The sequence below is a fragment of the Anopheles ziemanni genome, chromosome 3, assembly GCF_943734765.1.
Source record: "Anopheles ziemanni chromosome 3, idAnoZiCoDA_A2_x.2, whole genome shotgun sequence".
Classification (NCBI taxonomy): Eukaryota; Metazoa; Arthropoda; class Insecta; order Diptera; family Culicidae; genus Anopheles; species Anopheles ziemanni.
In genome coordinates, this window is record NC_080706.1 from 64,402,366 (window position 1) to 64,420,404 (window position 18,039).

General features: G+C 46.8%; 1 protein-coding gene across 1 annotated transcript in view; it reads right to left on the minus strand.

The window, feature by feature from the left end:
• Nucleotides 1-16,897, minus strand: part of LOC131285246 (nephrin-like) — a 32,800-nt gene extending 15,903 nt beyond the window's left edge. Inside the window, exons 1-5 of the mRNA XM_058314100.1 lie at nucleotides 16,888-16,897; nucleotides 16,780-16,797; nucleotides 16,589-16,738; nucleotides 16,137-16,316; nucleotides 1,921-2,073 (exon numbers count right to left, since the gene is read on the minus strand). Of these exons, the coding sequence (XP_058170083.1) occupies nucleotides 1,921-2,073; nucleotides 16,137-16,316; nucleotides 16,589-16,738; nucleotides 16,780-16,797; nucleotides 16,888-16,897 (511 nt within the window). The remainder of the gene's footprint in view (nucleotides 1-1,920; nucleotides 2,074-16,136; nucleotides 16,317-16,588; nucleotides 16,739-16,779; nucleotides 16,798-16,887) is intronic.
• Between the last annotated feature and the right edge of the window lie 1,142 nt (nucleotides 16,898-18,039).

An 18,039-nucleotide genomic window follows, 5' to 3' on the forward strand; every position in this document is an offset into this window, starting at 1 on the left:
CCCCGTATCGCGCCTACCTGCGACCTGGTGGACCGTGAAACCGACGCCCTGGAAGAAGGTTCCGGAAGGTGTGAAAATTGATGAAAGAAAAGCGGAGCAGAACGGTGCGGAAAAAGAAGCTTATGTCCGTCCGGAAGCCACCGCACCAGAAAGCAGGTGAAGTGGGCAAAGAGATGGCCACACATACATACACATGCACAGCCACTAGATAACGGCAGCGATGAACTCTGGAAGTCCTTGAAAAATGTCCCTTTGAAGAGGACGATACATATTCCGGGTGTTTGTCTGAATTTGTCTTGTCGAGAGGCGCTGCAGAAGACAGGCAGGAGCGGATCCCGTGACTGGTAATTTCACTCCTTCTCGGGCGATCGCTCAGATTGTTTGCTCTGTGTTGCTTCGGGTGCTCTGCAGGAACGAATCCGTCAGGTGACCTCTGTCGAAGCGAACGGACCGTTCCGCCGGTGGCCGAAGGAAAAACGAAAACATTTCCACATTACTGATAGATTTTTCTTTCACCCGGCAAATAAACACCTATCACATTACGTCCCAAGACAACCAAGTGTCACCTTCAGACGGTCAGTGTCAAGGTGCTCGGGGTTCAGATCACCATTCCAGCCCGGACTGCCTCGCCGGGAGTAGTACAGTACAGCACGAAGAAATCGCACGGCATAATTTATTTAGTGACATTTACCAACTTCATCGAACACCGCATGCCGGTCCACCGGTGGCTCGGATGAACATCTCACTTGCACTCCCGTGACCCCCACCATCCGTCCATCCGTCCCAAGGCCAGACCCGAATGCGAACACCATTGCGTGGAAGCGCAATCCGATGGCGAACCGTTTCCTGGTGCCATTTCCTTCCGAATATATTACCGTTATTTATGGCGAAATGCTGACCGCATTCTCTCCGTGGTCCACAGGCCTCGGGATGGTTCTGGGGACGGCAGATGATGATGCCGGTTCGTGGGGCTGTAGGAAGTTCTCACAGAAGAAATTGTGCTGAAGAACGACCGATACTCCGGTTAGTGTGTATATGTGTGTGTACTGACCTCACAACTCACAACAGTTCATCCGTTAATACGATACTCTTTGCCGATAACGGACACCACAGGAATGAGTGTCGGCTATCTTGTCGCTTCCGTATCGAGCAGCCATCGAAAAGGGAGTGGAGGAACAAATTTCCATAACAGAAGGGGCGCCACCACTGACTCCAGAACTGGTGATGTCCAATTGACCCACTGTACTGGGCCGGGTGTCTTCTGAATGGAGATTCCGATAGGCGAGAACCCCGAGAATGGTCATGGATTAATCTGAACCGAGCAGTGGAGTTGGCACCATCCATTCGAACAAACACTACACTTGGCCACAAAATAAAACTTTTGACCCGAATACCCAGGCCAGGAAGGATCTGAAGGGAATACGGATGGCCGGTGCTCGGGGTAATCGGGAAACGGCATCTGTGCACAGGCAGCACCGAAAACATAACGCCTGATGTCCAGAATTTCCTCGAAGGCACCGGAACGGAATGCCGCAGGAAGTGTTGAAATACTTTCGTCGCCCCATCGCTCGGCGGATCGATATTGCGGTACGGTAGGATGTTGTTTTTCCTTTCGACATAAGGGAAGGAGAGCAGAGGGACGAGGGGAGGACACAAAGCCACCGAAAACAATTTTACATTAACAGTAAATATCAGCCTGAAAGGCAGAGATAATATTTTCCGATAAACTCCAGCGCTGGAAGCTGCTGGAACCCAAACCATTCCGATTGCTCGAGGAGTACGAGGGAAGCGTCCAGTAGTGGAGGGAAAGGACACTCTCCTTGGTGCCAACATCGGTGAGCCGTTGTCCCATTTCCGGGAATCGCTTAGAGAAATCCACACGGTAGGACAAAAAAGCCCACCATCGGTGAAGGTACTTACCGGATTTGAACTCCGTTTTGCCACGGTACCAGACTATCTGGGCGACCGGTTTGGCGTTCGATACGACGCAGGTCAGTGAGAGGTCCTGGCCCTCGCGTACCTCCACCTTCGCGTTCCGGCTATATCCCTGGATCTCGATCGACGACGGAGGAGCTGAAAGTAAACGAATGCGGAACAGATTTAGTAAACGTTCATCATCTCGGGAAGGTGCTAATCACTCATTTTATCATAAATAATTTATGCCATTAGAGACAAATATCTGAGTTGAGTAAAAAATATCAAAACTTCCTGCTCGGCAGAAAACCGCTTATTGCAAATCACGAACGCGCGCGCGTGTCCAAGATAATCAGTATGTAATTTGCTGGTGACATTAATTGACTAACCTTACCGTATCGCACGGAATCTTCCGCTCGTAACTCATTAGTAGGGACCGGCGGGTGCTCACATGACAATCCCTGCCCAGCGCCGAAAGGAACGGACGGGAAATCCTTTAGTTCTTTTATCGCCCGGGCTTCGCCAGGGATTGGATGACAGAGCGATTCAAAAACCCCCGTAGCTCCGATTCCAAATCCCCTTTGCCCTCGTATCGGCCCGGGACACGTTTCCCGTCGCCGGGAGCAGTACTTAAATAATCATTAGAAATCGATTGGAAAATCCTTTATCCGCTGCCGGCTGATGCTGATCCTCCCACAAATTTCCAGCATACAGCGTGGTCGTGTCGTGTCGCATCTGTTCCGAACGGACCATGTCGAACGGGTTTTCCGTCGAGGATGCACAAAGGATGTGTGTGTGTGTGTGTGTGTGTGTAAAAAGGGGGGAAAATGGAACAAAAAACCCACACCGGAGCCATGTCACTTATCTCCAGGAGTTCTCCTTACACCGCTCACCCTGCGCGTCTTCACCTGCGTTATCTCCGAGGAACGATAAATGACGGCAATGGCACCCGGATGCCGCAAAAAAACGCATGGTGGATGGGAATGGAAAAAGCAACAGAGAAAGAAAAAAATAGTTCAAAAGGACTCCCGACCAGAGGGAAGAAAGCTCCACACAAGCACGAATGTGTGGGGCCAGGGATGAATTTGGGAAAAAAACCTTTTTTGTTCGCTCCATTCAGAATATATCTATTCCCGGAGCAAAACATTCCCATTCCGCAACAAGAAGAAAGGGGTGGGGGGATTGGGTTTTGGGGCGGTACGGAAGGAAGCTAACAGAAAAGTGGACCGAAAACCACACCGCGGCACCGGGAATGAGTTGGGAACGCGACGAAGGGAACGAACGAAGAGTAAGAAGAACAAGAAAAAGACGTCAAAGCGAATAACGATTTCACAATTATCTGAAAATTGCTTTCCATCCTTTTAAGGATTTTTCACCTCAAAGTAGTGGGAGGTGGGTTTCGATTATTCCAGCTATAGCTGTTTTCCTCTCGCCCCTTTCCCCCCTGCGGCCGTGTGGTTTTATTTTCCCGATAAGCGTATGCCGTGTCAAGAAAGAAGGAAAAAAAGCTTAAGAGGACAAAACGAATTTCTTAGGAACATTTTTCGGTTAAAACCTTTTCCCCGACACCTGCCCCCTCCAACCCGACGCCGCGATGGGTTTCCGCTGCAGAGCCATAATCTATCTTCGCCTTTCGCGCTCGCCTTAAGAGAGGTGACACTCAGGTGATAGAAATTTAAAAGTGAACGAAAAAGAAACCCGCATAAGAAAAAAGTTCAACCAGGTTTGCCGAGGGTGAGAAATTTGAATAAGAGACACTCGCACCCAGGGTTCAAATGAATATTAAACGAGAAATATTATGGAAATAATCCATCGGAATAGATTGGAAGCGCTGCAATCAGGATGGAATGGAATCCTCGTGAAACCCACGTCGTCGTCGGGGGAAAAGCGGTAAAAGCTTTCCCTTCTTTCCAGCGTGAAGATTGGATTCGGTTTCTGTGTGTTTCTTTGCCCTTGTTGCTGTTGTGCAGCACTCGTGCCGGCAATTCTCCTGCCCGTCCGGGGCTCTGCGGTCAACCCAGATCTTTAGCATTTCGTGTAAAATAAAACCTTAACCGGCACAAATCTTGGTTCGAAACATGCGCATATACAAAAAAAAGGGGTTTTTTGCATAGCTTCTGAGCTTTTGGATGAAAAAAAACCGAAAATTTGCTCCTTCGAAGAGTGCAAAAAAAAATAGACACCACACTGCACATCCTCCAAGCAAACCGGCACTTCAATCCGGCTCAGAGAAACATATAAAATACACCAACCGAAACTGGCAAACCCTCGAAACACCCTCGGCGGCCCCGGCCTGGCGCGAAGATATGAGCGCGGTGTAAAATCCGGAAAACCAAAACTCCGGCAAGGGAAAACAGACAGATATACTAAAAAAACAAAACAAAAAACAACGGAAAAATTCGCAAACAAAAACTTTCACTAAGCTCTTCAAAAAGGTCATACACACCGGCACGGAATGAGATGCACGGTCGTAAAAAGCACACAATCCCTCGGCCAAAGGATTGTCGGACGTCGGACACGAAAGGCAAAAAATCAAATCGATGCAAAGTGCGAACCTAATGGCAGAAATGAATGGAGTAAAGGGGGAGAGGGTGGTACAAAGGGAAAGTGAAGGATACCAAGTGTCAGCAGTGGCAGTCAGCTGCAGGACTTCACCACCACCTCGGACTCACGAGTTGGGCGAATGTATTTCCCACCCTTGCGTACTTTTTCTTTCTGCACTTTCACTTAGTAAGGGAGTATGGAAAACTGGATGGAGGAGGAAAAAATACGGAAAAACTCGGCAAGATAAAAATGGCACCGAGTGGAAGAACTGGAGCAAAAAGCTTTATCCATTTCCCGCACACACTCCACCAGCGAATGGTGGAGAAAAAAAGTACGACTCCAATATATGATAAATTGAAGCAGGAAAGTGATACAAAATGGATTTGGATTCATTTCTCGTTTCCGATCTCGTCGGTTCATTCTGGAATCATTCTCCCTTCGTTTTCTTTTTCTTTTTTCGCTACGCCATCTTTCATCTCATTTCGTCTTCCATTCTGCAGCCTGCGAACGTTTATCTTCGTAAAGGAACTCAACAGAGTCGGCTCACACGCGGCCTTCTGCCAACTGATTGGAAAGTTTTGGCCTGTACAGGAGCATTTCTGATCTCCTGACTGTCAGTGGGGGAGAGAGCACCGGTTCGTTTGGCATTTTATTGCGGATCCTTTTTTTTGACATCTCCTTCCTCCTTTCCCGGGCACTCGGAGCTTGTTCGTCTTCGAGGACACTTCATCTGGATGCCAAGCTCACCCGACATCGGTCGAAAAGATATTGGCCAGTTGTCGTCGTCGACGTCGACGTCGTCGGCTGCCGTCCGAATGGGGGGGGGGGGTTAAAGTCGATACCGTTGAACAGTTTTGCATAAATGAAACAATGACGGCCTGAGCCCGCTCCGGTGCAGAAAGCCGTCATCAATATTGTCGGATGATCCAATATTTATAGATTTATCGCAATGAAAATTGATATGCTATGAAACGTGAAATGACGTTCGGGAGGAAATAAAGTGACAGCGATACGAGCGCAACGGGCCCGAGATTGGAAGGAAGGTTCAGTGCGAACAGCGAGTGACCGTATTCCAAGTACCACAAACCTTTTGTTTCGTACTGTCTCTGTTAGTCTCTATGGCGCTCAAATTGGTTTCATGTAAGCCATTTTTCATCACGGTCCACCAAGTCTACGAATCAATTAGAGGCGCGCTGTTCGGTTCGTCACCATCGGCAGCCATTTTGTACTCCAGCACCTCGACCGGACCATCTCCGATTGAGCCATATGGCTTACGGGGACGCAAAGTAACGATTGCCGATGGTAATATTTCACCTCCCGGTGAGCTGCGCGTTGCTGGAGCCCGGCGAAACGAATACGATTATTTTTTGACTATTAATTGATCCTTTCCTAAAAACCGGTCCCCGATGAGATCGGTTACGAGGCACGGGTCACCCTGAATAAAAAAAAAAAACAACGTCGGCACCCAAAATTGCCCACTATTTTGATTTCTCGCAATCTTTCGCTTCCTGCGACTTTCTGGTGGGACTTTTTATCGAAGATGTCAATTAGTTTCATTCATCGTCGTGCCTCTCCAATGGAGGATGCAACTTCTGGCGAAAAGGAGAAGAAGATTCAACAAGATAGTGGAGAAGGATAGTGTATAGGGAAAAGAGTCCAACAGAGACGGGATGGTCCATTAATATGTCCGATACGATCCAGCGTCATTCACGGCCCATTCATTCATTCATGATCGTGACGCGGGTTGGCATCCTTGACCGAAAACCGGTTTTTCATTCATGAATGCCACGAAACGTAGCCAACACACTGCACCGATGGACGATTACAGCATGTTTTCTTCGGACAAAAGCAAATACTAGTGAGGTCGCCAGCCACCTGGAATCAGTTTCTGCGAGCCTCAGTGAGTTCAGAACAAGGCAGTTTCTCTACGCTACCCTGCGGAGCTGGAACATCCAGTATTCCTGCATTCAAGCGCACGGATATGCACTCCAAAGCGACCATAATTAATTCTTGAGTGAATTCAAGCTCCTCCCAGCGCTGAACAATGTGTCGTGCAAACGCAATCCACACCCTCGCGATGATACTCGGAGGCCGCGGCAAACAAACATGTCGTGTTGCTTGGTGGGCGCACAATTGCCGATCGAGTGTGAAAGTGCCACGTCAGTGCTCACCGAAGGGCCACAGGATATATCCGTGGAATCTCTTATTTGACGCTTCATTTGCCTATCTACCGGGACGGCGCAATCCTTGCCCATGCGATGCGCTGAACCCCTCGCCATACATGCGACAGCAGAGCAGCGCCACCTAGGTGGTACTCAGGAAATTCGATACTAATTCGATTCCAACCGGTAATGTCGGTAATCAAATTTGCCCACCATCGTGTATGTGTGTGTGTGTTGCATCACCCAACGCCGGCATTCTCCGACGATCCGGATTGTGCCCGAGACGGAACCGGGATAGTGGTGTCGATGAAACGGCGAATCGAAACCTGCACACCATTGCACTGGAGGGATTAGGAATGGAAATTGAGCGGCGCATCGTGTAACTGATCGATTTCAATTAGCATTTACTTCAGCTTAATGCGATTCAGACACCATGCATGCAGTGCACGGACGGCAGAAAGCGGCCAGAGCGATTGGGAACCATGGATATGTGCGCATAAGAATTGAATTTGCTTTTGTTAAAAGAATCTCATCGGATTATTCAAAGAACTAGAACGTAGTAATGCAAGACAATTCATGTTTAGTATTTCTATATATTATCATTTATTTAGGTAAAGAACATCGTAATCAATGTATAAACTTCAGAAAATTTGATGTGGACTTCTTGTATACACTATGTGTCAACACTTCTCAACCTTTTTCCTAACTTTGTGGTTCTTTCAAAATATTTTTTTATACTATCAAATGTTTTAAAATCTTTTCTTATGCTAAATGATTCTTATACTATTAGTCAGTCAACATTCTGATAATTTCATTCCAATTCTGAAGAATTTAAATTACAATATAAACTAATTTCATCAGTTATAATAAAGGACGTTGTTGATACAAATGAAACGCTTAAGCCAAAATGGAAAACAAGTAACATAAAAGGATTCGATTTGAAATGAAAAGACATGTCAACTCCTGTAGCCCCAAGTATTTCATTTCCAGGTCGGATGCAATACTGAGCGCTGCTATCTTTAGTCTGAAACGAAGTCCCACGAGGATTTGTTTTGAAAGCCCCAATTTATTGGGTCTGCTCCTATGCCACCCGTTCCACGAACCAAAGTGTATTTATTGCCGTGCACTACAGATCCGTCTGTAGAACGTGCGACCGGTTGCAAAAAGCCATCACTAATCAGTCGTACGTTTTGTGCATTTTAGCAGAAACAACACGAAGTACCCGGCTCGTAGACGCCATTTGTGTCCGGCCCTGTCCAGATGCGGTCGGGACTTTCTTGGCCGGTAGAGTGTGTAGCAGTAGCAGTCGTCGACTGGTTCATTTGCTTCGGGAGCTGGCTGTTTAAAAACGTACGTACTCACTCGCTGCGTACTAATCGCGAACGGGTCAGGTTATGTTCAGCCAGCAGAACTGTTGACCGCCATATGACGAAGCGCACATGAGGACGGCGCTAATCAGGAGCGTGCTGAACAGGGCTGGCGCCGTACACGAATTCGCACGCCAAAAAGCAGGAGAGCCTCTGACGGAGGTCGGATCCCCGGAATCGAAAGGACGAAAGGTCTCCACCCTATGAGGCGAACACACCACGCGGGTTTGACATGAAATATTCATGAATTAAAATTTTTCCAATTTCATTTCGCCACGTAGAGACAAACACACACACCGTAGCGGTGGTGATGATGGTGGTGGTGGTGCAGATTTTGCGAAACTATTTGTCCGAGGAAGCTCAACATTTATCTCTCGGCTCAGCTTCGGATGGAACCTGGGTAAGGACGTCGGCCTCAGGAGAGAAGGGGGGATCTGCGGCACATAGATCCGTATCGAAAGCGATCCCCCTCTCCGTTCCTTCCTCTCCCCCCCCCCCCTCCCCCTTCTTAAAACGAGTGAATGTCGACGCCATTCCTATACCGGGGCGATTTTCCTGATGACCGTCCCGAGCGGACGATGATGCACATTTTTAATTTAGATTGTAATCAATACACACACACACACACACTCCGTACACATACAAATGAGCCTAAAAGAGCACATGTACCGTGACATGGGTCACATGCAACGAGAGTTCGAGGACCCGGATAGGTCCTGTTTATGACGGGGTGGATGGAAGAGTTTCTTTTTTCCACTCCAAAACCCCCCCAAACCGATCATCACACGATAACGCCACCGTAGCTTTATCGGCATTGGTGTGTGTGTGTGTACGAGTGTGTGTTTGTGTCAGGTTTGAAGAAGGACCGGCCGGAAAAACCGGTGCTTCTTGCATACGAAATTGTAGCCGACGTTCGACGAGCAGGGGGCCGGAAAATGGTGAGTGTTGGGGGGAGGGAGAAAATTAAAGGGAAAATAGTTTTCCATAACTAACGGCCGCTGTGACGCGAATAGGAAATATATGCGCCCTCCCCTCCGGACGGTGCAGGAGTTTTTCCCGCAAACGTGCACGCACATGGCCGTGGCCAAAGGGGGCGAGCAGGGGGATGGGGAGAAGGAATGCAAATGCGTGCGGAATTTTCCGTTCCTTTTTCCTTCCAAAATCTATGCGTAACGGCAATCTGCTCGCCTATGCAAAACACGTTCCACTACAGCATCACGCGATCCGATACGACGACGAGCACGGTTCGGGGTGCGAGTGCGTTTCGTCACACAAAGGGGAGGGGGGGGGGGGCGGAAGTGGACGAGCACTCCAAAAACCGGATGATCCACTCCACTGGGGTGATGAGGGCCCAGTTCGCCCAACGTTCGGTCCCTAGCAGCGCATATATATAGGTGGAACTTTGTTCGGTCAGTTTTCTGTTTTTTATTTATTATTCTCCATTCATTTGCGTTTAGATGTCGATTTTTTGTCCCGCCAGTTCGGGATGCTTTTTTGAGCGATTGCAGTTGAAAATTCGATTGAATAAGGATGCATTTCTGGTTCGCCATTTTCCACACGCCCCGGTTCCAGTTCGCAGCTTTCGGGCGGCATTCAACCACTTCCTCTCTTTTCATGCCGCTGTTGCTAACACTTTTGTTTCCAATTATTTGCAAGGGCTAGAGCACGAATGGGTGTGTGTATATGTGTGTTTGTGTTTGTGTGCACCATACTCGACAATGCACTCCCTTCAAAATTGCAATTGCACCGAAATAGCCCGTGGGTGGTGGGTGAGTGAGTGGCGCATGGAAGGCGTTGTGTATCTCCACTCCTCACCTCACATTTGCAAAAGCTTCAGCCCATGTTGCAGCTGACACGGAATCGGTGGACCGTGTGCGAATCCCGCCGGACGAATGCAGCGAACCCGTTTTCGCTTGTTAGGCATAGTTTTAATTATTTAACTGTACTCGACGCGATGAGCGGATCTGTTATTGAAACGCAAACGGGCCAGCACTGATGGCTGGCCATTTTGTTATCTTGGAACTGGAAGAAGAAATTGTTCGATTGAATAAGAGTTAGGGCAGATAGCTGTCTCTTTAGAAAACAATACACCTCCATCTTGTTTGAGCCCTAATATTCCTAGCACCATGGAACATATGTACGATAAAAAAAAAAGCTTCCAAACTCACCTGTTGAGCGGTCGTTCTCGACAGAACGTGCCGTGAGAAAAATAGTCGGTGGTGTGGAAATCTTATCAAAAATCCAAACCCCCGTTGATCTCAAACCCAATCAAGGGGTTTTGGCGTACGTTATTCGCCATTTAAATCTTATTAAAATTTAAAGTGCCATCCACACACAACGTGGCAGTTTGCGCAAGCTGTGTTTTTTTTTTTGTATCTTGTCTGCCGAAAAATTCACCTCTCTAGTCGTTCGCGTTCCTTCCACATTTCCCCCACACCCCGACCGAAAACCGCAACCGGAATGGTGTCGCATCTGTTTCCGGGGACCTGCTCGCTGATCGAATCACAATTTTGCCTAATTTTGAATCCTGACACCGGCACACCAGGCAAACCACGATCGTGCTCGTGCTTGCAAACAAACAAACAGCGGATAGCAGGCTAGTGGAAAATAAAAATGGAAGGATACAAAAAACAAGGCCTAACCGGTGTTCGAACGGGGCGTAAGGAATACACATACAGCGTAAGGGTGGCACTTTTATGACGAAAAAAAAACGAGCAACACACCACGTGGGAAAAAGCTTGAAGGAAAAATCGGGAAATTCTCATCGAACCCAACAAAAAAACAACCCCCCGAACAAGAACACGGAACACATCACCCGCACATGATCCCGTGCCCGGTGGAATGTGTCACCCCAAGGTCGAAATCCCCGAGTGTGGGTGAGTGTGTTTGTGATATAAAAATCTTTCCTCAACAGATGATGACAGAAAAGAATTTAGTAATCTTTTTGCATTACTTTTTGGTTTTATTTTGTTGGGAACTTTTTTTCTCCTCGTATTCAACGTCTCGCTGTTGCTGAACTGCGTCGCCTCCAGCTTGCGAAGTTTGCTAATGATGCTGACATTGATGCGCAAACGTTGACGCTAGAGGCTTTCGTACTGTGCTGTATGTATTTTTCGTTTTCACCCGAACGTAGGCCGTTCGGATGAACATGGCTGGAAATATCTAAGCCGGTTCTTTCAAAATAAAACATACCAACATTCTGGGCCTCGTATTGTCTCAGTTCTCAAGTTTAGATTTTCGTGTGTGGTGAGTAACATTCTTGTCCTGTATGTTGTAAAACAAAACTGTGAAATATTTAGCGCAGATATTCAACGAAGAATCCAAATAAAACATTTGAATATCTACCACGAGACATGAAAACTTGAGGCAATTTCGTTCCAGGAAACAAGCAAATGGGAGATAAATTATCCACGATTGCACGTCGCGTTATAATAAACATGGCGCATCACCGTCCTGCGAAAACAACTCCCATTTCAAACAAATCCCGTTGCTTTGGCGAGCCGTTGGGCCTGGAATAAACTTTCTGCCCGGTACGGTGAATTATTCACCCTCGTCAAATTATCGCTCACTTCATAATCGCGCGACGATGAGATATTGCGTCAAATATCTGTTTTCACGAGCAAACTTGAAATTTCTTGGCTGATGGTTTCGGCCGTTTCGCGGATTCGCAAGTACGATTCGCACACGCACACGAGGTGGGGAGGGGAAATACCCGCGCAAGATAAACACCAAACTTCAGGAGGAAATTTATCAAAGTATCTTTCGGTCGAAGCGCGCGCGTTTTCCCTCCCCGCTCGTCCCACTCGGCAAACCCTGGACTGCAACGGCGAAGTATCGTTTGCGCTTGGATTGTGTTTCAATTTAAGCTAACGCCAGCGTATCCGAGCAATGTGCACAGCCGATGGTGGGCCGGCTTTTCCCTTACCGACCGATTCCGGCCAGCATCGGAGGGAAAAAAAAACGCCGCAGTCAGCAGTTCGGAAATAGAACAAAAGGTGGAACGAAAGACACGGCACAGGACATCCACCGCGCCGGGTGGAACTCTAAGCTCTAATCCTCAACCAGTGTTTTCCACGGATCCTTTGGCAAGGTGTGAAGATGCGGAAAAACGAAAAAGAATGCCAAATCCTGTAGGCACACAGTGTAAGGCACAGTTAAAATCGTTTGAATATTTAAAAAGCATTACAACTTTTCCAACCCGGGCTCCGGTTCGTTTGAAGTTTCGATCACCGGGTTCGTTGGGTGGCGGGTCGGGGGGTGGTGGGTTGGTTTATTTGCCACACCGAATCTCCACCTCACGCCACACACCTGCCAAGACGCGGGCGAAACAAACGAAGACATAAAAAGGCCATTGCCAAACCATCGTTGGCAAAACGGTTGGCGCTGAGGCAGAAAACCAACGAGGGAAAGCACAAAAACAGTCTTGTTTTTCGCTCACTTTGCACCATTCACGATCCGACACACCCCGACACATCCCTCGATCCTCGCCCTGTTCGGCATGGTTTAATCAAACGCTAGCAACGGTTTGGGAGAGGCCCGCGAGATAGAATGCTGGAAGAATGTGCAGCAGCTATCAGCAGCTAAGAAATTGCTCTACACGTGATTACCATAATATTACGTTTTCTTTTTTCTTTCACTCCGTCCCATCATCGCAACTTGCTTGCTTACAGTTCATCGAAATCGGCAGCCGCCGAATCCACCGAGGAAAGCGGCGATGAAGGAAAAGGACCACAACCACGGTGGATCGCGGCAGACCAGCGAAAAAAAATAGGGAAAAGAACACGCCTAAGGCAGAGTATTATTAAAGTCGAATTAAAACATCTCACCTGTAGGAAACGACTCGCGGCAGATTTGATTTCAGCTTAAGGCGCTTTTTTTCTATTCGTTCCAGCTTGTTTGTTGCTTTCTCCCATGCAGAACCGAATATCCCTGCGTGGAAAGCTGGGGGAAAAAAGAGGGAATACAAGTGCACGCAGATTGGGAAATGCTTCGGGGTAAAACTTTCCCTGCCCTCCACGTCACCATAATGTATTCATAAACTGACCGGCTTTGTGTACAGATTTCGTGCCAGCCATCGGTCAGCTATGTTTACTCCTCATTTGCCCACAATTAATCAACTGCGGTGTGTGCCGTTAAGGACGTACCGGGAGGGCGAGAAGCGAGGAAGATGGCAACCATGGTTTCCCATTCATTACGTTCATTAGTCCTCGTCGGCGAGCAAAATGTCGTTCGTAAATTAAAATTATGAATAAGCGCTTCCTTTTATTTACATATTTGCCACGATGTTAAAACCGACAGCACGCATTGGCAAACACTACTAGACCCCTTATTGTGTAATACGAGCAAAACAAAATGTCACAGTGGTAAAACCCTAGGCAACCCTTCGTGGCGACGCAATCGGTAACGTATGCAGAACCGTCGAGGGAGGGTTCGCTTTTCCGCCGATTGTTATCTGCAGCATGACCGCGAAAGGGCCATCTAATTGCCCGTGCGCACGGAAACCGGGGTGAACTGTCAAATTGAATAGCAACTACCAATAATTGCTGGTCGATTCTGGGTTCCCATCAATCCGACATTGTGAAAACGAATAAAAAAATATAAAAATAAACTCACACACACGCACGAGCTGAACCTCCATAATCCACTTTTGGTCTTCGGTAATGGAGCAGGAAAAACTTTTGTTTAAATAGAAATTTACATAAAATAATTGGTTATTGAAATTTATTTGCTACAACCCACCGGTACGGCGGAGGCTGTATAAAAAACAGCAAAATAAAAGCTAGAAAAAACTGCTAGCCAAAAAACAAATCGGAAAAACAAACATCCAACCTGCATCGACGGCGGCATGGGACAGAAATCGAAACATGGAAAAAAATCACTCAATAATCAACGAACTCGGCACTTTTGCTCAATTAGAATGGCGGAGTTGGCAGCATTAAAAATAAAACACAGAAAAAAAGGGACAAACATAAATATACTCCACCCCAACGTCACTGTTTAGTGATGGTGTTTTTTTGCGTTTTCTTTTTCGTGTTTGTATCAGGTTTGTACCGATAAGCTTTAATTTGTATAAAGCTCGGCTCTAGGGGGTGGAAGTTCGCATTATTGGAAAAGTAATTGAAAACCATTTCGAATGAAATTTAGCATGAAATTGATCGCAGTGATTGCGATAATTCCAAAACAATTGGAATACATTTTTAATGTAACCAACAATAACAGCAACTCAAATATGGGTTCTAAAGAGAACAAACAAAATTAAATCGATCGTTGTCTACATTTACATAAAAATACCATTTAACATTTTGTAAGAACATTTTTAGTTCAAAGCTGCAACAAAATCGCTTAGGTTTTCTTTGCCATACCCAACAAAACTATATTTGCTATCAAAAAAGCTCCCTTTTGGAATGTTAAAGCCAACTATGAGTAACATAGTAGTAGAACAATCTACAAACTTTTCGGTCATCTGAACGAGCCATCGAAAATTATAAAGAATAAAGAAACGGTTCATCCTCGAACGAGAGATGAACAACTTTATACGACCACTGGGAAAACTTACAATGCAGTTATGTATGTTCAACATGGTGCATTTTGGCGTCATACATATCTCGGAATCATGTATTTTTCATCGTTCAAATAGATTTCTTCCATCACGGGAGAGCGCAGATAAAAAATCCTTAGTCACCCAACCATCTCCTGCTGGTGCATAATTTAAGGATCACCATGACGCCTCCTTAGTAAGTACCGTATGACGCCACTTGAGGGCGAAGAGCTTTCCGCGTTCTTTTCTCAGTCATACTATCGAACACTGCTGCTGCTGCTGCTTCTGTTGCGGCGTTCAACTATCTTCTCCTTAGAACGTACAGTGGTAGCCATTATAGCAAAGTTTTGGCTGGCGTGTCTGACACTCACCTTCCCTAATCATCCAAGCCACTAGAACGGAAACTGTCTACCGTACCGTACCGAAAAAGGGGTGTGGGATGAAAAATATGTTCTACAGTTGCTCCTGGCAGACGGTAGACACACTTTTACTACACCTCCGGGCCCGGAGCTCAAACTGATGTACAACTAGTACCATCCGGCGGCGCGTCTCGTGCCCTTCAGCAGATCGTAAACCCCACCACAGCCTCGACCGCTTCCGAAAGCTGCAGGTGCTGCGCAGCGTCACGTACTTCACGTAAGATAAATTACGACGGCCAGGAGAATACGACCGAATGGGATAAAGTTTACTTGTTATTAAATAATTTCAAGGAATTTTCATTGAAAGCATGTATCCGCAACGGCAGAACCGCTACCTTCCGGAGGTCGTCCTCTTCGGTGTCGGCATACTGGATAGGTAAAGTTCCCGGCCTGCGGTGCTGCAAATGCGCCAGAGCGCCAGAACGACTCCTCCCAAACCGGTGAACCGGAGGCTGTAGTTCAAATGTTTGACTAACTCGGTGTGTACCCAGCGTATAACAATGGAAGAGAAGTCTCCGCCTGGTTGGGTACCAAGGATACCGCGTCCGTGCTGATACCGTTGGCAGAGCTATTTCCTCGTTTCCCTCCGCAGGCAACAATACGAAGCATTTCTGTAGGAATGCAGAAGCCTTCAAACTGTTTGTCGGGTTCGAGAGTTGGCTCGGTAGAAAATGGTTCCTGCTGATAGCAAGGTTTCCCGTGCTTTTTTTAATTGTTTTACAAAAATATATCCTCGGGTTCTGAAAGGCTGCAATAGTTTAAAATCTCACAGTATCATTCGGGACAAGTAAACAAAGGTTAGGAGTGGCCACCAATTGCGAGTCGCTCTCAACGGAATGAGTTTTACACCAGACCGAGGACAAATATCTGGAGTATTTTCTGAATGCTATTCAAATGAATAAAGAATCTTAGGAAGTATTTTATGCTCCGTTTTACAGTTGATTAAGCATTACTAAATTACTCCAAATGGCTACAAAATCCAAAAGATCCAGATAAATATATTAGAAGCAATCTAGAATAGTCCTTCGATAGAAGGTAATATAAATCCAATCATTTTATTCACAAGTCAGGACTTTCTCTCCCTAACATAACAATGATGGTTGGGTAAAGCGTAGAACCCCAACAACTTAGTCGATGAAATGGCGATTCTTATACTGCGATAAAAGTAGAAAATTGAAGCGTTGCTACTCACATATCACGGTGAGCCGGGCGTTGCCGCGGATGGCCGAGTTGAATTTGGCCGGACCGACTTGGCACTGGTACTCCGCGTCGTCCTCTATCGACGCGTTCGATATTCGCAGATTGTAGATACCGAGGTTCCGATCGGCCAGCACCGAGTACCGGGGGTAGCCGGGGATGGTGTGGGAGAATCCTGTGAAATTAGGACGGAAAAGGTCAAATAAAATCAGTCGAAGAACGGAGTAAGTAAATGGAATCGGGGCCAGAGAAATGGCTGGCATCAGCATAAAGAAACAACAGCGCAGAACTGTCGTGTCCTCACGGTGTCCGCTTCCACCGACCAGCTTTCTCTCTTCCGATATGCTGGGTTAAATTTTCATCGAAATAAATAGAAATGGTGACCATGCTTGGTAACACCAGCTTATTGACAGGCACACACACTCACACACAGGCGTGACTACTTACCCAGCGCAAAGCCATCCTTTGTCCACTGCACGGCACCGACGAGATTGTAGATTTCACAGCGAAGCAGCGCCTCGGTGCCTTCCAGCACTTGCAGATCTCTCGGCATAATGCGGAACTTTTGCTGAGTGCTGCATAACAGCATTGGGATAGCTGCGAACGAGGAAAGAGCATAATAAAACGGTACCAATTACAATGATGTTCCTGTAATGCTGGGGGGAAGGCAAGCACAAACAATAGAAGATATGAAGGAATTTCAAGGTTCTGGAGCTTCCACATTCTCGGCGCGAGTAGCGCCTCACAATACTCCATGCTGTTGCAAAATTAATCCAGAATATTGCGTTTCATATCACATCGAGCTCTAGTAGATCCAGAATTGCATATAGACAACTCCCTTAACCACTCTTCCTGATACGACAAAATTCTATGGAATGCTCATCTGTGACCATCGCTTCAATTATTCTGTGGCCTGGTCTAAATCCACATAATGTTAGTTTATAATTTAGAATCGTCGGTTAGAATATCAATTGATTGAGGTTTCAGCGAATCGATCAGGTAGTGGCGATAACCTGCAAATTCCATCCCCTCAACAGGCAAAGCACAGCATTCGGGTTAATATATTGATTTTTCAAAAATAACATAATATCCTCCCTCGCGGTCCCACCAGGCTTCCGACCTACCGAAATAATCGATCCTTCCCCACTCAAACAACTGATCAACAAATAGTACAGGGAGCTGGTTAAACAAATCTCTCCAGTGCACTTGCACCCTTGTTGAGAGTTCGTCTGCACCGAACGAATCCCCCCACTTGAAGTCAGCGTTGATTGGATTCTATTTACACAATGTCGGTGCATTCGTTACGCTTCAGCGCGAGCTTTCGGTGCTGCTGTCGAGCTTCGAAACCACTCAAATGTGGCTGGTACTTATAACTCAACATTGATACACTCTATTTGGTACCGAGGAAAATCAGAATTATGGTTCCACCCTACCGTTGCTGTACAGAACCCGTTGGTTTTTCACTTGCTAGAACACAACCGTAGTTAACTATACAGCCTCACACAGAAGATAACGATATGGGGTACTTGTTTCGCATGAAGCTTCACGCGCCACCAGCACACTGTAGGGTGAGAAAAGGGTCTGCTCGCTGCCGAAATGCTGCCCGGGAAAGTCGACCAACGTTGTAAATTATTTTGCTCGCCAAACAACAACATCCTATTTCCTTTCAGCTTCCCACCTTGTTCGCAAACACCTTCTCGCCGTCAGGTTGCCAGAGACTTCGCCAGAGATTCCTACCACCCCATTCCGGCCTGCTGCTCATTATCTCTTCAGTCACTTCGCTCCCAACCTTCCCAACCGGAAGTCATAATTCAGCAGCATAACCGGTGCCACACACACACACATTTATACACTCTGCAAAATCAACAGCAAAAACTAGTAACCACGCGTTCCCTCCA